At 45.3% G+C, this 24,230-nt stretch overlaps 1 protein-coding gene across 1 annotated transcript in view; it reads right to left on the reverse strand.

The window, feature by feature from the left end:
- LOC135898739 (uncharacterized) overlaps window positions 1-7,664 on the reverse strand; it is a 21,459-nt gene extending 13,795 nt beyond the window's left edge. The window contains exons 1-2 of the mRNA XM_065427867.1: window positions 7,090-7,664; window positions 239-326 (exon numbers count right to left, since the gene is read on the reverse strand). Of these exons, the coding sequence (XP_065283939.1) occupies window positions 239-254 (16 nt within the window). The 5' untranslated portion in view covers window positions 255-326; window positions 7,090-7,664. The remainder of the gene's footprint in view (window positions 1-238; window positions 327-7,089) is intronic.
- Between the last annotated feature and the right edge of the window lie 16,566 nt (window positions 7,665-24,230).

Genomic DNA, 24,230 nt, shown 5'->3' on the forward strand with positions numbered 1-24,230 from the left:
TTCTGTTGTCAGGTATTAATGGCACATTAAGTTGATTCCAAAGAAATTGAGCTTTGCAGCCTCTAATTCATCACCCTTGGAATGTTACATGCTATACCTTCATTCATTTAAGCTCATGAACCAACATGAGGCTGGCTTTGAATGTTCTCAATATGTCCGCTATATAAACAATCCTAAGAAAAGGTTTAATAAAGAGGGTACCCTTAGCATGAACAAGAGTTGCTGATTATTATCTCACCTGTTGAGATGTCCATTTTCTGTTACGTCAGCAACATCATGAATATTCCACATGTTGGTCAGGAAGTAAGAACAGAAGCCATGCCCAGCTGAAAAAACAAAAGAAAATAAATGTACCGGTTTTGGAAAGTTTAATCAATGTGTTAAAGAAAAAAAAAAGATAAAAAGAGGTCTCAGAATAGTTTAACACACACCAGACAAATCGAAGTTCGTGACATTTATGGTCATCATACTCGCTGGTATGCACACAGTTTACTTACCAGGCAAAAGTTACTAATGAGCCTAATTGCATCAGCAATGTTCATTTATCATTACAGTGAATAAACCGCAGATGCACAGATGTGTGCAAGGCAACTGGCAAGATTTAAGAACAAAGGAACATAGTCTGATTTATTCTTGTTAAAGAAAAGTCTGCACTTTTTTATGCTTTCCAGAGCCAGAGCTTTAGCACACAGAAGTTTTTCAAAGTTATGCAAATATTTAATATGATGTATATGGCTGCCGAAGAGTGAATTTCAACTAGTTAAATATTAACCACTAATTGGCCACACGGTTGGGAATTACCAGAGCTGTTGCAACACATAATTTTACTCGGTGTGTAGTGTTCCAGTCAACACCGAAAAAGTGCTCACAATACGCACAATATTTTTTTTAGCCACAATACTGTGACAACATGTATGATCAGAATACAATGATAATTAAGAATAAACTGCAGGAGAATGACATGTATGATAGGCCAGGCCTTTGAAAGGAAACTGCAGTAATGTTTAAAATGAGTGCACACAGATGTCAATGAAACATTTATCATGTGTTCTACACAATTTGAGCACATGCACAGTCGGTGTCAAAAGTTTCCAGACAGCAGCATAAAAAACACTACTGTTTTTTTATCAGTATGTGATTGTAGCCAGTAAAACTGTACACCACTGTTGTTTGCATATATGTACTAATATTACTGGATAAAAATCTGCATAAGAGGCTTGCCAATGCTGTGGAAATATTAATATTTTTCTCAGGTGCCTCAGTCTATAAACTTTTTATGCTGACTTACCTAACTGCGGGACTCACAGTTGCTTAGTTTTTCCCAATGAGTTCTCAAACTTGTACACATGGCAATATGTCCCCTTGTATATGTATGACTCATGTACGAAGAGCCGTAGTACAAAGGTATGTAGCTGGCCATAAAGCTACATTTTGGGCTAAAGCAGTCTTAAAGGTGTACTGACATGACCATTTCTTTACATTGAATGAAAGTCTAATCTCTCAACCTCAAAGAAAATACTGGCAAGCATTGGAGCATCCTGAGTAATCCCTTCAGGAGCCAATTGATTCTTTTCGTGAAAAATCTAATTTCGCAATATTGCTTGCATCTTCAGAACCATGAAAAGCATACTGCTGCAGAGAGGAGCTTAATTGTCAAGTTCACAGAATGGGGACTCAATGCGAGAACTTTCTGCAGGAACGTCACATATGAGAGCATCAACTATTTCTTGTCTAAAATACCTATCCAGCCACTACAAAGATATGGGCGATGTAAACCATCGTGAAAAACAATGAAAGAAGTGAATGCACTACACGATAACATGCTGACACTGAGAGCATGCATCCAGTTGTCCATCTCCCAATTCACTTTAACCGAAATACTTTACACACATTAGTCAAACTTGGACCACATATCCAATCTGAAATTTTCAAAGATTTACCCAACACGTTTAGCAAATTATTTCCGTGACAGCGTTTCCTTATGATGCATTATTTTGGTGTGCACAGAGCCTGAAAGGAATAATTTACTACTATGTACTTGCTTCCATGAACCACTTTCTGTTTTTGTACTCAGGAGGTGGATGTGTCATGACATCGCAGTACATTGGCTCGCTGTGTTACTGCTATCCTTGCAGCTGGCAAACACGAGCGCAGTGTTGTCGCAGTATTGTCGTACCTGGCCATAAGGCTATGCGACATAAGCATGTTTTACTCTCCACCATTACATCACGATAATGCCGATGATGCCAGGTTTGGCATTTAGAGGCTACGCTGGTATAAAATTAAATACCTTATAACTGTTTCAAGCCTTCACAGTTGCTAAGTGTGGCCCTTTTATGTGCAAGAAGCAAGTGGTAGAATTTATAAAACTTGGGAAATATGTGTCAGTACTCCTTCAAAAGCATGTGGAAGATGTTGCAAGTTTTACTGCTTCTGGACTGCATCAAGTCAAATTCTTTGGTTGCAGTATTACAACAATATTTGTGCATGGCCATGACATGTGAACATTTTGTGACAGTCCCGGTGCCAGTAGACTGCTGGTTGCCGTGTACTTCCTGATGTCACAACGTGAACCAAGATGAGAGCTGCAGTGCTAGTAGCAACATCTTGTGATACTGTATTTAAACAATGTGAAATTGTGAGCAAATAGAAGCCATCAAATCGTGAAAGAAGCATGACTGGTCTCGAATTGCAACTAATGAATGCATTCTACTTATCTGCTGGCATAAGGGCCATCAGTACATTACTTGAATAAAACAATCCTGTTGTTTTAGTTATGCCACACAATAATGCTTCACCTTTATTGTACTTGAAAACACTGTTTCAAGACATCACTAGTGGAGCTGATGCCAGTGCATATGTGACCGGACATCAACACTGACGTTACAAGAAGTGGTTATCTGGGTTGCGATTGGTTTCAGAAAGCGAACTGTTCGCTTGTCGCTGTGTGATTGATCAGAATGGTGCTTTTGCTGACGAAAGCGCAATTCTGACCACTCACGCAAGCACAAGTAAACAGTTGGTTCACTTTCCAAACCATTACAAGATTGTGCTCCTGGACCTTATAGCAGCTGATTATTTAGCTTGCCGTGTCCTACATTCACCAAACTTTTAAGTGTCAGGGAAGCAGCTGTATAAAGTTTTTTTATTTCTCAGGTTCTCCTGCCGGGTGCAAAGTAGTTCCATTCGAATAAAGGTGCAGATATAATTTTATGCACACAAAAAGCACTACGCTGAAACTTAGAGTGCAAGACACTGTATCATTGTTCTGATTTGTTCTGTGAAGAAAATATAATCTATGCTTGTATACAATCTCGAGGCAGCAAGATAGCCCCCTAAAAAAACCCAGTATCTTTTTGATTGTCGAATCTAACACAGCAGGTTCATGGTTCTCTAGCTTTGACTGCCTCTGTACAAAGCACAGGCTTTTCTTGTAAGTTTATTAAAGAAACAAAATAGTAGAATAGTGAACAAAACTATACCAAGATATCCTGTGAGAATGAATTGCTGAGACATGACCACTTAAAATGATTTATTGATGATATTTAGTGTCTTAAAGTGGCAATCGGGCTATGAGACAGAGTAAAGATTTATTGATTTTCCGTCCCCTGTTCGGAGCTACTGGATGTGGTAGCGAGAGGTACTTGACAACTCCGGATTAGTGTCGACCACCTGGGGCTCCTTAACATGCAACTGAACCTGCTAGCGTCCACAATCATTCTTGCTTGCATGCAAGTCTTATTCGAATATGCCATCATCATCAGAAGTACAAATGCACCCAAACCTATGCATTCTTTCAAAAGCTAAATGCGCAGCTGTATGCTTACCAGCAGACTGCCATAGATATTATGCCATTACGGCAGGTACACAAAAAGCACTGCTGCTTAAATTGCATTTGGGAGTGCAGAGAGGCATTAACAGCTTTTTTGGCTATCTGTGCACAAAACCAACCAGGTTTGATACACTCATGTAAAATTCTTCATGCTGATATGAAAGACCGATACAGGTCTTGAAATACCTATGTTGGTTTCAGAGTTCATAAATGTAGCCTCATAGTCATCCCCCAATAATTAATTATGCAACAGTTATAAAAGATGTTATAATGGCACATTCACAAACGCCTGCTGTGCAGAGTAAAGCTACTAACTTGTTCATTTCTTGACAAAACCTTTCTGCACTTAAAAAAAGAAAGAAAAAAAGCGGGAGAGGGGGAGACTGCACGCAGAAAACAAGCATGTTGTAAATAAACAACAAACATTGTAATCTTTTTAAGAAATGGTGAAGCATTGAATGACAGCAACTGTGCAAAGTATAAAAAATGACAATTTATCACATTAAGCAATGATGTAATGAAAATTTTATCAATTTCCACTGCATATTTCACACTTTTTTCCACATTTTACTTTGCCATAAGAGAGAAAAGAAGGTCTGAGGATTGCCAGAAATATATACAGTTGGCTCCCATAATCTCGACTCTTGCAGACTGCGAGATCTGGTCGCATTATCCAAAAGGCCGAATTAAAAAATGGCGGCAAAATGAACAAATAATTTTTTTTTTATTGCCTGAAGTTGCCTGCAATGTCGTTTTGCTTCTTGAAGTGCAACTCAACCAGCATTGAGGTGTCACTGACATGTCTAAATGCTGCCTTAGTGTGACATGACACGAAACAAGCGAGAATGACTAGCTCCATGGGAGGAAGGAGCATATGCCACTAAACGATAAAAATAAAATGGCTTCACAGTTAGATAAACAGTATCATCATCATCATCTGAATTTCTCGCTCTCAAGATTTTAGTGACCGCTGCGCAGATAAGATGCCGGTGGGGGTCAAATTAACAGAAGTGATGTGCTTTAGCATTCAAACTAAATTAATTTTCCTTTCACAGCAATGTACGATTTCTCGTTGGGCCTTTTCAGTGTGTTCAAATTATTTGAAGAATATAATTAACTGAGGTTGAATTAATGAGAATTGACTGTACATATTTAAGATTTTTACTGTGTGGGATCATAGTATAAAAGACTGTTGCAATGTGATATTAATGCTTCATTAGCTTTACTTTTGTTAATGTTGTCTACTTTTTGCACCTTAAAAGCCTGCAAATAGGGAAGGAAAAAAGAAAATGGTCATTTATTAAAAACTACTATCCACTCAGGACAGTTAATGAGAAACAAACTTGCATGTGTACAGCTGCTGCCAGACTTAATCAGAACATGATTTTAGTTCCTTTCCATTATTTTTACAGAAACACTAGCCTGTCGGCAAGCTCTCTAGGTGAGGGTGCCTTGCTATTGCTAGTTCAGTTCTTTAAAAAAACCATCATTGTTCCCTTCTTACAGCTCGCAGCTGTCAAGGCCACTGATTTTAGTACATCTTTAATGTTTCGGTTATGTGTCATTGCATCCATGTATATGTTGCCATGAACAACTTCAATGTATACAGAGCACTGCATCTATCAATGTACAGCCCCACGAATTGGCTAGCATGCAGTAAAACGGCAACATGGCAATTGTGTTCCCGTGACATACTTCCACAGCATCTACTAGTAGCCCTAATCCTGTATGCTGCAAATGTGAAATATTAAGGTTCGCTCAGTGTAAATCGGGAAAAAACACCATGCCACTGTAGTAAGGGTGTGAGTGGTGCGCATACTACACTAAAAAAAGTGCACTAAGGACATTATTTGGGCAAATTCTTGAACATCACAGTAATTACAAACATCAGAATAAACCACTTGGCACAATGCCAGACAGTCAGTCCAAAATTTTGCAGCACATCATCTGGTGTTTATTATGCATAAGTTGGTACACACATGTACGTGTTCACCTGCAGTCCCACTACGTTGCTGTGTTTATATATAATAGGAACTGCTGACGTACGTTAGTCCTGCACTTAGCAATTGACTTGTACAATGTACATACGTGCACGACAAATCACGCAAAAGCAATGAAGTTTAAAAGCTGGGTCTGAAATAGAATTTAGATGCTTTAGACTATAGATACGAGCTGAAAATTTCTTTGAATATGGTTAAATTGTGTATTAGAGTTCCTGATAATTCTTAGGAGAAAGAGAGAGGCATTGCTGGCTTGCACCCTACTCGATCGATAATGTCAGCTGAGTTTTGTGTTTCTTTAATGAACAAAGTAGGGTGTACTACCACTCAAACCAGTTGTTCATTGGATGCGAAATCACGGTGCTGGAGATCGACAAAATGTACAAATCATCAAGGTACTGCAACATGCAACTCATTCTCATTGGGATATCACTGTTCGATCCCTAATTTATTTGTTGATAAGCTTTACAAGAAAAAATCCGTGATTTGTACTGCGGCAGTCACACAGAATTGCGTACGCACTGTGCTAGATACCGCGATTAACAAGGTCCTCAGCCACTTCAGCTGGTAAGCAGCAGCTGTCCCCGTGTAGGTTTCGGTTTCTCTTATCGCTAACGTCTCCCTTCGAGTACCTCGGCGCCTTAGTAACCGCATGCTTCAACATGACATTCTCCGCGCGCTTGGGGAGTGGTCGGAAAAGAGAGTTGCGCCGCAGTGGTGTAATGAACGCGTCAAGAAGATGATCAAACAAGGTAATACTGACGTTCACTGCTTCGTAACTTAGATCTACACAGACGCAAAACCCGAATTAATTATCGACGACCGGCTGACACGAGCTTTTCGTCCCTGGTCGCTCTTTTGAAGGAAAACAACACAGGTGCATCGGCGCTTCAGTACAGTCCATAAGATCCGTTCAAGGTCTGCGCGCGTGTCCCTCACTTTTACGCATCAGCGCGGCGAGAGCGGATCCCGCAGGTGTTCTCGCGCGTCGCGCCCGGTGGCTTTCCTTTGTTTCGCTCTTTCTGCTGCGCTCCCTTTCTATTTCTATTCACAAAAGAAAAAAAGAAATACTGCATAAGCGTCGCGCCGACGGCCCCGACAGTGCATCGTCGAAACGAGGAGTCGCGTCCACTGCGAGATCAATCCGCGCGCTCGCTCGCACTGTGCATAGGCGGAGCTTAGCGCGAGGCCCTTGCAAGCACGGCCGCAAATCCGCGCACGGAAGAAATGTTGAACACCGAAGAGTATGAAACCCACCTTTAACGACGTGTAAACTGCTATCCCTTTCCTGGCCTGGCGTCTGCAGGCCCCGTCGTCGTCGTGTGTCCGCCTGATAGACGAAGACACACAGCACACACACACACACCGTAGCACGGATATCTGCGCGCTGTCACCGGTTGTCACCGGAACCCCAGAGTACCGCTACCGCTCCGGGAAGCAGCAGCGTTGACATCGCGGCGGCTTGCTGGGCTGGCGATGATACGACGACGGCAGCAAGCGAGCTGATGTTTCCGAAACTCCGGTGAACGATTCAAACGCTGTGCACACAACACGCGCTCGCTGTTCGGCCGGTTGCCTCCGACGACTCGTCCACCGCGTTGTCGTCGGGCGCACGGACTGGAGATGGGAAAGAAACAGATGTCGACGGTCGCCTGGGCACAGTGTCACGAGTACCGCGCAAATCCGTTCGGTTACGCTTCGCACACTCCACTGCGGCCGGCTCGTCGTACGGCCAGCCAGCTCGACGCACGAGCCTAAACAAACGCATTCAACGGGGGAAGCAGCGAAGCAGAGAGAGCGGCAAGGGAGGGGAGCGGTAATGGCTGTCTGAGAAAGGGAGCGCGCTCTCAGCATGTCCTCCTCGCAGGTTTGTGACGTCAAAATACGAGCGCTGGTGGACAGGTGCTGCTTTCACTCTGGGCAAATCGAACCGGTCGCGGTGGTCTAGTCGAAAAATAGAGGGCGGCATGTAACAGTGTAACGCGGCCCTTAGTGGTCCAGTTTCGATTTTTGTCTTCCGGCTCTCGTTTTCCATTGCGTTCTGCGACGGTCGCTCGACCGACTTTTTGTATTCGCTGGCCTAGTAATGAGAAACTGGATAAAATCAGTGTCGCGCCCCGCAACACCCAGGCAAGGCAAATAATGTTTCTTTGTTCTTCGGAGGTAGAAAAACAACGCAAGACACTTCTTTTTCGTTTACTTTTCAACGCGAGAAAGCGCAGTTCCCATACAATGAAAGAGAGAGAATGAAAGATAATCGTTTGCACTCTGCCGCAGAACATGAGGTCCTAAACTGGACTCGCTGCTGCGACTGCCGCATTGTGATGGGGTCGGAATGCAAAAACGCTTGTGTACTGAGCTTTGTACGCATGTTAATGAGCCACAGGATGTCAAAATAATCCGGTGTCCTCTCCCTTTCCCATTATATACGTTGTCTCTCCCAGTGCTGCTTCGAGACGTCAAACCCGATTTATATTAGTCAATCAACCAACCCCTGCAAAATGGAAAGGTGAACTTTGCTCAATGAACTAGCAATCTTTCGCACGTCATATGGACATCACTAAAGAAAAAGAGAGAGAGACAGAAAGAAAGACAAAAACTATAAAGGTGATGTGCTGGCAGCATTGGCCTCGGTCTACCTTACATGACATTTTTGTGCGCTGTGGCAGGTGCCACTCTGTCAGCAAGGCAACAGTTATATCATGATATATAGCACGCAAAATAACAATCGTTATGAGACAATGGGTCACTGAAGACAGTTTCGGAGGAAAATTCTACGCCTCTGGTGGATACATGGAGAAATCAGGTGTATTTATGCTACCGATGCTGTATACCGACCGTAAATCATGAGCTTAACGTATAGTATTTCCACAATGTGCTGGTACTGCGAGGAGCTGTTGCTACTTTCGGAGCCCGTTGTGCGACGCCACATGACAATGACACATCTCGATGACAAGCGAAGAGAAAGCCTGCGAGAGGACGAATACTTTACCACTGAACTAAGTCTTTATGAGAAAAGTAGCGATGACCAAATAAAGACAAATGTATGGAGGAAAGAATTATTCTCCATTCATGGACGAAGATGACCAGCTCGGTTTATGAAAAGATTACTGGCAGCCGTCGCACTAGAAGCAGTAACTGCCGCGAAGAGCATGCGTTGTATATGTAAGCGCGATAACGTAGACGTTATGTCGGAGGGATGCTGGAAAACAAGCTGGCCTCTTTGGAGATTGAGTAAGCCGCCCCTGACCTGCACAGATCTAATGTCCTGTGACCGACTAAGCTATAGGAGGCATTGAATCGACGCGCCTGCGATGTTTCCGGTGCCGGGATCGCACTCAACAGCGGTGACAGCCTCCTATAATCTTGCCACCGCATTTAGCCACAGAGGTACTCAGATCACGTCATCTGGGGTCACAGTGAGTGAGAGAACCCGAGTATAAAGGCCAACAAAGAAATAAACACGCGCTCATGGTTTGCTCAAAGTGCGACAGCTACAATGTTGTGCACAGTTAAAGCGATTGTACAGGCTTCCCACCATATTGGGTCGATTTCATACCAAAACTTGGCCGCTACGGCGTTCCCCGGCAAGTGTCTGTGCTACGGTAGCCAACGTTCCGGGATATAGGGGTAGGACTGGCGAATAAGCCTTCCGGCAATTATGCAGCCATTTGTACAGGAAGATTTCACCACGCTCGATGTATGGAAAAAGGTAACACTCTGGTCAAACCATGTGCGCAATCCGCTTCCCACCCTCTGCCAATCGTATATGTGCCATTCAAGATCAGCGCGAGAAACAGAAGACCCATACGGGACGGAGATGCAGACCAAGGCGGGCGACACGTCGGGCCCAGTGGAGCCATTTGTGGCCATAAACGTCCACCTTTTGTCTCGGATGTGCTGCCCGCTCGCACCACAGTTACCGCCCTCGGAGGCAGTCAGTCAAAGGGCTCTAGGTCAAGGCGACCACGCCGAGTGCGGCTGGTCGCGCAGTGCACGGTGCCCAGCCGGCCCTTTTGTGCCAATCTGGGTCGCGCTCAGACAAGCACCCCCTTTGTGCGGGAACCGCCCCGTCGTGGGATAAGAGTTCGACGCTGCATGCATGGCTCTTCGCGCCGTCTTTGTCCATGGGAACCGCCCTCCATCTTCGCGGCCCTCGGCTGTGTCCACGGTTTTCGTTCTCTGTTTTCGTCTTCACCGTCTCGAAGTTTGCCATAGGACACACACACTCTCTGCATTTGTGGAGCGATTCAGCATACTCACAGTCTGAACATATTTGCTTATTTAGGTACCGTATAAAAAGACCACCATTTGCCTGTAGCCCCAGAAAGAGATAAAGGGAGGAAACGTTTAGAGAAAGACGGAACTATATTTGCGGGCTCGCTTATCTATAGACTATTGCATGCGCACTCGAGAAGGAGAATTGCTCGTGCCTTCTTATCCGCAAATAAAGGGCACAGGTAGACTAAATATTAGCAATAACATCTCTCCTGCAGGGTTATGACCATATAGAGGCCGTGTAAGGCCGCATTGATTGTTTTGTGTACTCCCTAAGTGTCGCGAGTCGCCCGCGTGCTTTGTGCATAGAGAGGAGGTCTTCTTCCCTCCACGTCCGAGGGGCAACCGTCGGGCCATGTTGCCAAGTGCTGAATAAAGCCCGCCTGGTGTCGAATGACGACTTACAGTGTGCGCTGTAGAGATGCAGTGTGCATGTGAGGAGCGCATTCGGAGAACGTCGTCTTGTAGACAATAATTTCGGGTACCATGGACGGTCATAATTCTCCCACGCGGACAAACCTTGAGTGGAGCTGCTGTACCGGTGTTGAAGCCCCGGCTTCCCAGACATTTGCGGGGTAGAGACGCCAGAAAAGTTTACCTATAAATGTACCTTGTCCATCTGATCTCCATCGCTTCCCTTCTGCACTCGATCGACAACCGCCGATCATCGTCCGAGAAACTTTACGTTCTAACGGAGAAGCGAGGACAACAGACGAATGAAACTTTACTGGCCGTTCACCTAGTCATTATCGCGACCTTTCCAAGAAGCATCCCATATTGGCAGAGCATTTTACGAGCTTCATATACCGAGTACTGCAGTGTTTCAAAAGCCCTACAAAGTAGACTGCAAAATGACTAGCGGTTTGTTCATGAACTGCTGTGGCTCGCTTGCTGTGTATATATATATATATATATACATATATATATATATATATATATATATATATATATATATATATATATATATATATATATATATATATATATATATATATATATAATTTGTTTATTTATTCTACGATAGTGCCGCTCTCAGCCGAGAGCGTAGCAGACGGGCCTGAACACTTTCTTGTCCGAACATAAATACACGTGCGAGCTACACAACAACAATATATTCAAGAAAATACAAAGGATAACGTAGATAAGGTATACAATAGAACATTAAACAAAGCAGAATAAAATGAACAACAACCGGGGCACATCATAGACAAAGCAAAAACGGGAAATATTTGGGAAGAAACAAGTGTATACAATTTTATTTTTCTAAGTACTCTCAGTTTAACATAAAGAGAATAGGGAACAAACATTAGAAGTCGTTAATAATCTCTTGTGATGAGCTCCAGCTGTGAAACCAATAGGGATAAAGAGTTTGTCGTTGTTAATGACGAGTTAAGTTCATTCCATTCTCTAATTACCCGAGGAAAGAATGAGTACCTGAATGCGTCATTGGAAAAGGAATACTCTGCTAGCGTATGCTCGTGTTGAAGCCGTATTATTCTAGATTGCGAATATGAAATGTACTGGGTGATATCAATTTTATACTAACGGTGCAGAATTTGAAACAGGAATTTTAGTCGACCTTGTTTTGCTCTCGTCGATAATGTGTTCAAGCCTGAGGAAGCTAGGAGGCGTGAAGGTGAGTCAGTAGAACGATATTTGCTATGAATGAACCTAATAATAATAATATTTGGGGTTTTACGTGCCAAAACCACTTTCTGATTATGAGGCACGCCGTAGTGGAGGACTCCGGAAATTTTGACCACCTGGGGTTCTTTAACGTGCACCTAAATCTAAGCACACGGGTGTTTTCGCATTTCGCCCCCATCGAAATGCGGCCGCCGTGGCCGGGATTCGATCCCGCGACCTCGTGCTCAGCAGCATGAATGAACCTTGCGGCTTTCCTTTGTACGGGTTCAACTTTATATATATATATATATATATATATATATTGTGAAGAGCTGAATTGCGTTTCGCAGAATGGGTGGCACAAAGCCGCTACCATTTTTTTCTTTCGAAAGCGACGTCTTTATTCTTTCCCCTTGTTTGACACTTTCTTTTCTTCTTTTCTTTCACAGCGATCGATTTAGGGACTTTCCACTCGTGTAGTTGCATTCGCGGTGTCGCCTTATTGTCGCACATCTTTAAGGCGATAATCATGCATTTACGACGACGATAGAATGAAATACGCTGCGTTAAAGCTTCACTGCAAGATGGCTCAAACCGCCAAAGTTCACCAAGAGGATCTCCCGTAATTTAATGCTCCTGCCAATTAACCGTTCGGATGGGACTTCTTAGTTTCTTTGTTTGCGTGCGTGAGTAAATGACGCCAATAAAGATAATTAATATCAGTGACATCGACGATGCGGCGCAAGTTCGAAGAGCGCAGCATTGTAGGCCAGTGTCAAGCCAGCAGAGGCAGGCATGCAGTCCGAGTGCCGCTGCCATTATTTTCTGGGAGTTGCTCAGTGGCTATGGTGTTGGGCTGCTGAGCACGAGGTCGCGGGATCGAATCCCGGCCACGGCGGCCGCATTTCGATGGGGGCGAAATGCGAAAACACCCGTGTACTTAGATTTAGGTGCACGTTAAAGAACCCCAGGTAGTCGAAATTTCCGGAGTCTCCCACTACGGCGTGCCTCATAATCAGAAAGTGGTTTTGGCACGTAAAATCCGGTAATTTAATTTAATTTATTTTCTGGGATCTGTACTGCGCAGGACATTGGCTGTCTTATTTATTATTACTATTTGTTTTGAACACATATACACAGTTAACAGGAAAGGGAAAGCGAGGAACAGGCTGGCAACTGCCACCGGAAGGGGCACAACGCCTGCCTATACTCTTCAGAAGGGACGTGACAGCAACACAGAAGTGGAAGATAGGAAGGAGGGGAGGAAGGGGGAAAGAAAGTGGAAGATGACAAATCTAAAAGAATAAAGTAGAACACAGTACAGATCACACACAGCAGGGCCGGTCACTGAAGGTCACCGCTACTACGGAATGTTGTTGAATACTATAGTTTCGACGCTACAAACATGAACCTAAGTTAGTTAACTCTATGAAGGTAAGTAGGGCGCGATGAGCCTGATCACGTTTAGACGCACAACCACTGGGCAGTAAACATTCGTCGAGTGTCGTACACCGCAACTGCTCGCAATAATGCGCTGACTGTCGCATGCCGTCGCGGCCTCGCACTCTCGATAGTCTGGGCGATCGAGACTGCGATATTTTTGGATTTACTAGTTTTATTCTGTCTTCAAGAATAATTAATCGTTGGGCCAGTTGGTGCTTGCCTCGCTGATGAGGAAAGTCAATTTGTGAGAAGCGGTTTGTCTTGGTCGTCCCCTGCTGGGTGCGCTGTCTTTTTGTTGCGCTAATTTTCCTGGCCGGTATTTTAGTTTCGCTGCGAGAGAAGACAGTCGAGTAGCCCGTTACTCCATGGGTGACATCGGTTGCCTTGAGCCGTAAAATAAAATAGATTTCATAAAAGCTTCACTGAAAGGTGGCTGAATATCTATACTAAAGTAGAAAGGCTCAGCGGTTTGACTATATATATTGAATGTGTTGTACACTCACTGAACAAGGAAAAGGTGATTGCAGCCGACGTTTTCGAAGATGAGGTTTTGGTGTATTCGCGTGACGTGCCCCCAAAATATGTTTTCCGTGTCTGGGCTGAACTGAGACGTTCTTTTTTTAATTTATTAGCGTATAGATAACTCAGATAAAGCGAAGCGTATCCCTTTGGCTCGAAGGGTAAAGGAAGCTTTCGACGCCCCCATTACGGGACCTGCAAGCCGACAATAAAACGGCTGATTCTGTAATCATTTTAGGTTACCTCGAGAGATAGGAAATGGGCGTCTGCATGTGCACTGGCCACGGTGCAAACTTTGGGCACGTGTAGCAGGTTTGCGCTCGCATACGCTGCATTTTTATCCTTTCTTTATTATTTTTTTTCTTCCCTGCGTTACAGAGCTTGTCGCTGAGTTGTGGTGGGAAAAAATACCATCGCTAAAAGGGGAGGCGTTTGTGGCGGCTCGTTTAGCAGCTTGCGCTAATGAACCGCGCGCTGACGAAGTCATACTTGCAGACTTGCAAGCGTGGCATTTTGCCTTGCTTGGATACTGTGTGTTTACTTAAATTCATTCGTTAATTCGTTTAATTTTCTCAGACAGCGTTAAAAAATGTAAATGATTGTCGGACCAATAGCTAATGGCTATGCCTTAATGATCCGATTAGAGCACGATTCAAGCAACCTTTGTGTACCTGTGACAATTAATATAGCAAGTTCTAACAACCCTAAACACATAACATCAATCAGGACAAACTGCACAATTTTTATTTAATAACGAAGCAGTGAAAGTAACAATATATAATTTGCAAGCAGCCTCAGAAATCAAGGATGGATCATTAGTTGTGGTAAATATGTAGAGGGCGTGTGTGGGAGCACGTAAAAATATTTGGAGGACGCTTAAGCTTCGCCTTTAAGTGAGTGGAACGCGATAGCATTCACAAATCCCTGATTGCTTCCCACGTCTTCCGGCAACTGTACCGGTAGGGTGCGCGAAGAAATTTTCGCCCTTAAGTGAGAATTTACAATGCCAACGCTCAGACATAGTGCTCAAATAATTCTCTATACGACATTATTGGACTTCGTAGCTCGCTGTGTTTCTGGCGGTAAATTTCCTCCAAGAACATTTCGTGTCATTCGCGACGAAAACAAAAAAAAAAAAAAAATAGAGAAGAAAAGAAGGCGTGAAATGGGCTGCGTACATAACTATGCCGTTTACACACTTAGATATGTTCAGTTATAATAACCGCAATAAGTCAAGTGGTAGTATCAATACAATCTGTCAAAAAGGGGCGCGCAACTGTGCTCGCAGTTAAAATAAGCGATAATTCTGAACGCGTGCTTTTGTGATTGTTGACGAAGCTATAGGTAAGCGTGGTCCTCTTCCAACGAATTAATGCAGTTATGTTAAGTGTGTATATATAAGAGGGAAATAAAGAATGCGTAACATGCATGCATTGATATACTTACATAATTGTAACAAGGTGTAAAATCCAGACGCGTACTAAACATTATTATAATAATATTTGGGGTTTTACGTGCCAAAACCACTTTCTGATTATGAGGCACGCCGTAGTGGAGGACTCCGGAAATTTTGACCACCTGGGGTTCTTTAACGTGCACCTAAATCTAAGCACACGGGTGTTTTCGCATTTCGCCCCCATCGAAATGCGGCCGCCGTGGCCGGGATTCGATCCCGCGACCTCGTGCTCAGCAGCCCAACACCATAACCACTGAGCAACCACGGCGGGTAAACATTATTATATAGGTTTCTTTGGTAAGACCAACGTGCATAAGGGCTCATGAAAAAATTACGCCGACGTAATTACATATGGATAAGTCTGCTCTACGAAACATTCATTGATCTCCTAGCTCTGCTTGCGTTGTACTAATTGGTTCTGTCATATGACTGGAATATTACACAGTATAGACCTTCGTATTATTAATTGTGAGGTTGTTGCCGACACACTGCAGTTACATATTTTGCTAAGCTGAGCCTCAGCCTTGCCCTACTACCGTTTTAAGTTAGTAATTGTTACTAATAGGCACGTGTCACCTGCAAACATAACAATTTCAGTCACTCAGCTGGCCGGTCGGCGACTGCCGTTGACCCTTTTTTAACCCTCAAATACAAAACAAACAAAACGGGAGAGGAATCCCGACCACGCACTGTAATAGCAGTAGCAAGCAAGGGCCAATTGAACAATAAACTGAAAGCACTAAAAAAAAAACTCGAATAAATTGTGAAGGAATTCCAGGAAAAGAAGGCAAAAATATTGAGCTTATTCTTGGATGTCAACGTTGTCGGAATGAGGCCAGTGCGGTCAGAAATAGTACATGAGATTTTCGCTGACAGGACGGGGCAGATACATTTGTCGGCGTTCTTCTTACGCAACGTGATAAGGCGCGTATCGACATTTGTCCGGACAACAGTGCATAATACACGTACCGCGGGGTCAGGGTTTCTCCAGTGCAAAGCAGAATAGCGCGGTCTTTTGAAAAGTTGTCATGTCAGTGAGCTGTGAGTAATCAGAGCTGCTACGGGACCATGCGGTACAGGGCCGCCGTAATGATAGTAGTAGTATAGTTGAACTTAATGGGATGCTGAGGGCACGAGCTCACCGCAACTGTCATAGTTTTGGACCGCTGTTGACGCAGTCGGAACAGCTTGTCACACTTGCAGCGGTCAGGGAAATTTGTTAAAAAGAAAAGGAGGCTCTTGCCTTTTAGCAGTTGCTCCTGTTCCTGTATACATTGATTTCTTCTTAGAAGTGCGTTGAATTCAGTTAGTCGGTACGGATTCATTTCTGTATAATACAGCGCAGATAAGCAATGCCACAGGAAAGACACAAAACCGTATTGTCGATTTTCGGGTGTCTTCTCCGTGTAGTTGTTTGTTTGCGCCGTATTAGGGAAATTATTTCTTCTGTTTAGTCGCTACGTCGGGGTCCGGCGGGAGTCTTTTTCTCTTTTCTTTAATCGTTTAATTATTTACCGCGAATCGCATGTGCATTACAAAGGGGACAAATTAAAAGCATGAGAAGCGCACGACTTAAACAGCATACAAATGGGATGGCGAACGAGACGTTCAGGTAGCACCTATAAATGTACTTTTGGCATGCGATGCTTGAAACAGTCATTTGTCATTCCGGTGAAAGTCGGGGCTCGCCTCAATAGAAACGCGGGGAATAAATGGTCGAGAAACGTTCTATAGAATAACACTATAGAATAAGAAAAGAGTTTACTACTGAAGTACAACGTTATTCTGACTGGCGTTTCCGATGTATATCATGCCCGCTCAAATATTGGTAGCTAATTTGCATGTATATATATATTAATATCTGTCTTTTAATAATGTGGCGACGCAACAAGCTATGGAAAGAAGAATGATGGGTGTAACGTTAAGGGATAAGAATAGAGCAGACGGGTGAGGGAATAGACGCGAGTTAATGACATCTTAGTTTAAATCAAGAAAAAGAAATATGCGTGTGCAGAGCATGTAATAAGGCGGGAAGGTAACCGATGGCCATTAAGGGTTACGGACTGGATTCCAAGAGACGGGAGGCGTATAGCAGGGGGCGGCAGAAAGTTAGGTGGGGGAATGAGATTAAGAAGTTTGCAGGGATAACGTGGCCACAATTAGCACATGACCGGGGTAGTTGAAGTATGGGAGAGGCCTTTGCCCTGCAGTGGGCGTAGGCAGGCTGATGATGATGATTAATAATGTATGTATATTATGTTTTCTTATATGCACTATATACTCTTTAATCCTTCTGTAACGCCCCCCCCCCCCCATCCCCTTTCTTACCAAATGCCTCATACGAGGCCTGTAAGGACATTTTAATATATATAGCGCCTTATTTGCATCTTTCTTTGCATCCTCACCAGCAGGCTCACAACTCCGGCGTCGTGCGCACCGCTGACTTTTCTCGTTTGCCGTGTCCTATAGTAGGTCCGCTGTCGCACTGTTCCTCGCGCAACGCCATGTACTGTACGCACATGGCGGCACCCGCACATGCGTGCACGCCATACTGTATATTCAAAAGCGCAGCGGTCATTCCCGGGGCTGCGGGTCGGGCAATACACTTTCCCCGCCGGGAAAACGACGGCGACGGACGCGCGCGTCCTTTGTGTGTGTGCCTATGGGACCCCGGAAGTGCACAGCGCACGCACAGATGCAGCGGCTGCGTGCATGTGTACAGGCCGATGACGGCGGCGGCGTCGCGTAACGCACTTCCCGTGCGAGATTGGGCTCGCCCAAGCAAGACCCACCGTCTTGAATCAATCTGTCCTGGTGCACGGGCGCCCTTCGGTCTCTCGCGGCTCTCGTTCCGCATGTGAGGCGTGCACACAGTGCGTGGCGTGTCGGCAGAGAGAGAGAGAGAGAGAGAGAGAGAGAGAGCTGCGCCATTTTGACGCGCAGGCGCAACGCAGCGGCAAGCGTCATGGATCGACTGTCCCGCGCCGACGGCGGCTTTGCTGGTCGAACACGGACGAGGGAAAGCCAAATTGTTTGCACGCAACTGCGCCCGGGCACGCCACCAAGGTTGCGTTATACCGCTGGCGCCGCTGGCGCTGCTGCGAGAGCACGGAGCCACTCCTTCCACCCACTGCAGCTGCTGCAACCGCTGCGTCGGGACCCGTCCGGCTTCTGAAGCGGGCTCTGAGCGGCTCGCCTCTTGAGAAGGAGGTTTCGTTGACATTGAAGAAACTCCTCGTGGCAGGTCTATCGGATTCTGTATAGTCCTTATATAGACGCATGGCCCACACAGAATGCAGATTGTGTGTACGAAGCTTTATGTGACGCCGCCCTTAGCCACTGTCCCTCACGGGACCCCCCTGTAGAAGGGGACCGTGCTGCCAACAGCAAACCACAGCATTCCCTGGCACTGCCGTCCATTGCCTCGGTTGAGCTCGGAACGCGACGCTCTTGAATTCAATGCGAAAGTCATGTTGGCGCCTCCGTGGGCGAAAGAGAGCAACACGTTCTCCGAAGAAAGTTATCGGCCAGAACAAGCTTGAGACGGAACCCTTTAGTGAGCCGCCGCCGAGTATTAATAGACACACGCAAAAAAACGAGGGGCAATGAAATACGGACCACGGCTCGAGCTTGCGCGTCTTTATGTGTGGAGGATATGTCTTTCATTAAATACCAACTATAGACCAAGAACAAGCTCTTATGACTCGGAAGGGTTTGTTATTGGCCTATATATAGTTGCTATATATTTTATATATTTGCGCATGGTTCAATAAAGGTGCTGTTGGCAGTCAGCGCTCGTCCTGTGTCCTCCCTTGTCTGTGTTTTTTGGCGCTGGTTTAAATATGAAAGCTCTTGTTAAGTTTTTCAGCCCGGAAATACGCCCACAGGGCTGTCAGTGTGCACGTGGTCACTGCGAAGGCCGAAAATGGCTCGTATCTCGTTTGTTAACTTAGAAAATACGCGATATCACGATTTGTTCAGCAGGAGTTTGCCATGTGTCAGTCGAGCATGCATGTTGTCATACTTAATACTTAATTTCCTTGCAGCAACAAAGGAAGTATACAGAGAGCGCACAGATGTATGTACAACAAAGTTCGAGCTCGGAGATATTCCCAGGTGCGCTGGTGAGACATCGCGCTATGGTAGCATTGCACATCGCGACGACGAGTCGGGCAAATAACTGTTTGTACAATAAAGCTAATGTAATCTCCCTTTGTCTACATATGTGCGTAGAGGTACCGAAGCGTCTGTTATGGGCGTTGCCTTTCGCGCTTATTCGTCGCCGCCTGTATAGTCTAGCCTCGCTCGGACGCTAGTGAGGCGCTTTTTTTTTTTACCACATACAAATGACACGTATCTACGAGGCTATACATTAGGCTGACTGGCTATCCGCATTGTCTTTTTGCTTTTCCTCTTTTCACCCTCTAACTGTTTGCTCAGTGGACGTGAAACTTTTTCACGAATGCGATCCGGTTGCAGGAAACATAAGTCGCTCAGAGAGGAAAAAGCGATCAACGAAATTTCTCACGAATTTTCATTCCAGGGTCATTTTTCTATATCGTTACCGGTGACAAAATTACGCGATGAATTGTTGTACACTCCATAGTTAATCAGAATCCTCCTATTCCAAGTTTTCGCCCAAGTCGACGGCACGCGAAGGTCGCATATATACGAGTGGCATTGGCGCGTTCCTCGCTTTATGTAATTCCTGCTTTTGCAGATAGCTGTCACGCCAAGTTCTCCCCGCCGGAAGCGAACCGCGCCACATCACGATAACCCTCACCGCAGTCAAAAACAGCCCTTCCGGTAACTGCGTTCGTATGTTAACATCCAACATGTCACTTGGCTTGGCTCACTCTCCGGCTGCGATATACGTTCATGAAACCGCGCATGTGCACCGTAATAACCAGAATTTAAGCTTCTAATTTGTTGTAGCGCAGGCACAACGACACGGACACAGTAGGCACATGTGAGACAACACCCGGCGCTAACTTCCAACGACATATTTATATGCAGTTTTCACATCCGTATTTATACTACTGAAAACGTCATAGGACACGTATACTCGCTTTGAGTGGTACAAGTTTTGAGTGGCGATTTTAGTGGTACTAGAATGGATGTGAAAACTGGAAATCTGTTGTTGGAAGTTAGCGCCGGGTGTTGTCTCACATGTGCCCGCCGTGTCCGTGTCATCGCGCCTGCGCTACAGCAAATTAGATTGCATGTACCAACAAACTCATGTAGCTACCCTCACCCGCACCTGAGCGCCCTTCCAAGCTTGAGATCGTCGAGCTATAGATGACACATGGCTCAGTAAAGTCAATGAGCGATTGTAGCTTGGGGGTGGGGAGTAGGAGTAGGAGGCGTTCAAGCTACCCGCACTTCTTTCAAGGGGTTTTAGCTCCCTTTTGTCTGGCTTCCAGATAATGCACACAAAAGGAGCATGAGGGGTCATTGGGCTGAGAGAAAGAAGCACTTCACGCGAAGAACGTCCTCCACTGCAAGGAAGCTTCCAACCGTAAGCAAAAGTCGTTTAGATCCGATTCGTCTTTGCTTTCAACAACGTGCCTTTTTTTTTTTAATGTATGCGGTTGTCAGAGTTTTTACGATCGCGTTGTTGTCTCTATGTTTTCGCGCATGCTGCGCTGAAGCTATCATGTTGGGGGCTCTTCGATTCGTGGCAACACGGTGACACGGGCCCGCACTCGAGCACCTCGGGACCGTCCCGAAGCAGCCGACACCGTCAGCGCTCTTGCTGGTCGCTTGGAAACGTTACATACGCCCCTGCATCGAAGGCCGCGCCCATGCACGGCGCCGCCCGCGGCAAGGCCGCCTCCAAGGCAGCGCGTACTTTAGACTATACGCGTCCCTTAGCCGGCGTACACCACTTCGGATACCAACCGGGACTGGCGCAATTACGCCGACAGCGGCGATCACGGGAGCAGGAGAGAGAGTCGCACTCGGGAGACCGCGCGGGCCAGCAACAGAGGCAGTAGCGTGCTGCTGCTGCTGCTGGGTGGCACAGTGCGCCTCTGTTTCATTTTATTTTGCCCCCGTCGCGACTGCATAAACGCGCTCTGCCAAGGCCTAGTTGCGCGGGACAATGGGTCTTCGCGTTGCGCTAGCTCCTTCTTCTTCTTCTTCGCCTCCTGTTGCTGCATGCTTAGTGCCGGGGCGTCGCACTCGCGACGTCGCCGTCAGCGTCCAGGCACCGGCGTGCACGCGCCGTTTTGGGGGCGTCTTCGTCGCCGCTGCTTCTGCCAGCGGTGCGGTCGTTTCTTTCTACGGACGAGATGAAATTGGCCTCTGTATCGTTGCGCCGCGGCCGGGCGTAATCTCGAGGAGTCGCGCGACTCGACCGGCGGAGGAGACGACGCGCCGTAATTGCTCCCGGCACTTCGTTACGCGCGCGGAATTCGGCGATTTTCAAAAGTGGGGCGCACTCAGTGGCGGGTTGCTGTCTCCCCCGGTGGGCCAATGCGGAAGGTTAAGGCTCGTCGCGTACGGACTCGTCGCACGAAGGTCAGCCTCAGACCACTATAACACCTCCAAAGTGGCCTGAGGCCAGACCACTTTGAGCTGTGACGTCACGGGAGAAGGGGGGGGGGGGGAGAGGGGCATACCGACAGCTTGTATGCGTGTGGATGGGCACGCGGGCCTCCTTTTTTTTTTTGACGTCACAAGCGGAGCGTCGCGCCCAGCAGGTGATGCTGTCAGGCTGTGAGGGAGGAGAGAGCGCAGCAGTGCCCATAAAGGGCATTTCCTGTGCTATTTAAAGAATCTTTTCCAGAATCTATTTAAAGGCGACGTGAAAGATAAAGAAAAAGACGAGAAAGAAAACAGAGAGGCAGCATAGGCCAACCAGAACAAAGAATTCCGTTTGCTATCTTATACCTGGATTTATTAGGGGTGTAGAACAGTGATTTTTGAACCGAATCGAATATCGAATAGTTTTCGAGTATGAACAGCCGTAATCACAATTAATATCAAAGAATGTTCACGTCCTAGTATTCCTAAAGTTAGCAAGTTTCTGTCATTACGTAGTACATTATGAAGTGTTATTTAGAGAAAGCACAAATGAAGCATTAGCAGCAAACGATAATTTCTTCGCCTGCACATGACTCTTTAGAGTAAGCGAATGACCGCTGTATATCCTGTAAAGCATGTCTACTTAAGTGACGTAGTTTTATGTCTATACTATACATACATGCTGGAATTAGAATTTGTCGTATTTTTTCTCATATGTTATATTTAATTGGGTGTAGTTGACGTTGTGGAATATTCGAAAAGTATTCGAAAAATATCCTCATTTACGAATAGTGACTATTCCATTCGAAGAGCGAATCGAATAGGACACTCTTCGATTCCTTATTCGAGAGCTTCGAATATTCGCACACCTCTAGGATTTATTCAGCCAGGATGCATATCGGTCACAGTGCCAATGAAAAAAGTAACATTTCAGAAATGATAGAAACATACATGGTTTTACTTTTATCCCTTCAATAAGGCGATTATGTCTATTTTCATCTTGACAATGAAATTCGCCACTTAGCGAAATATGTTTCGGCCATAAGACGTCACAAAAATATACATACGGCTTAGCCACTGCCAAGTACGCTCCGTTTTTCATCAAAAGTATAGTTCCTTAGCTAGAACTGGCTTTTGCGCCTATGAGTTCATTATTACTATTATTTTTTTTTGTGCGTGCGAGTAACCACGGAGAGCTCTTTGCTGAAAACTGTCGCTGGCTTCGTGTCATGTGTCGTCTCATCACCTATTATACGCTCTGCGTAAGTGTTATTATTTGACTATACTGGGCACTTCTGCTTGCACCTTTACTACACTACGTAGTGCTTGCTTCTCGTGACCGTGTGCATACTTTACAAGAAGCGAAGGGATCCCTCTTTAATTGGCCCTTATAAATGAAAGCGGTGTGGCGATACACTGAACGATGCGGTGTTTAGGGCGAGTTTTCAAGTGTTCTAGAGTCTGCGAGATCTGCGTGTTCTAGAGTCTGCGAGACATTATGAAACGCCTCTTGTGACATCATAGAAATATCTCATGATGGCGCTCACCCCTGTCGTCTCAGCCTTTCTCGCTGAAACGGAACGCGTTATTTACACACGGACAGTCACGTTGCATCAGATGGCGCTGCGATTTTTTGGTCGAAGTGGTCGTTACCGGCGCTGTGACATTTTATTTTTGTCCTCAACGCACTCTTATATAACTTTATTGCTATTCATTAGTTTCAGTTTCGTAATGTTGCCATGAAAAAGCGAACGAAGGAATAAATGCACGACTGTATGAAACCACTTGAGAACGCTGTAAAAGTGTGCTGGTTGATCATTGATGATCAACAAATCAACATAATGCTCGAATGTGGAACATTGGACTGGTTAAACAAAGTTAAGACGAGTGAAAGCAGCGCAAGGAGGGATGGGGACACGAGAAGTAACTAGTACACAGAAGATCGGTGCGAACTTTCGCGTGTGCCAATTTTTTCCTCAATAAACCGGTATTTGGCAGTCAGCGCTCGTGTCGTTTACTTTCATTCTCGTATATACCTTCGTTTTTATTGCTTTGTTTTCAGCCATGCTTTACTACCAAGTTGCTATTTCGTTACGTTAAGATCGTATGGTGTCTTTTGGGTTTCTAAGGTGGCTGTTTCTTGCTGCAGTTTTTTTTGTTATTTTTCTTTGTTGCACATTCAATTATTTCTGAGCTACATATTTTTAAGCTTTCGGCTGTCTATCTCTATGATGTTTGACAGTGGCAGCAGTGCTAATGCTATGTGAGCCCTCTTGGTCTGCGTCATACTGTCTGTTGCTAGGTGGCTGGTTCTTACGCAAGCACGAGACATACTAGCGTGTAAGGGCTCTCCATGTTATCAGCACCAAGTGGGAGCGAAGCTAAATAACAAAGGTAAACAAACGAGCCGTGGTGCTTGAACTGACACGCCTAAGTTGCATATCTCACGCTTCATAGTTTCCGCCGGAGCAATAGAGTATAGAAACCACTCGGTGTCAAAAAGAAAGAAAGAAAAGAAAAGCAGCCCGTACGTCGTACTCGCTTATGT

Source organism: Dermacentor albipictus, chromosome 3 (genome assembly GCF_038994185.2).
Source record: "Dermacentor albipictus isolate Rhodes 1998 colony chromosome 3, USDA_Dalb.pri_finalv2, whole genome shotgun sequence".
NCBI lineage: Eukaryota > Metazoa > Arthropoda > Arachnida > Ixodida > Ixodidae > Dermacentor > Dermacentor albipictus.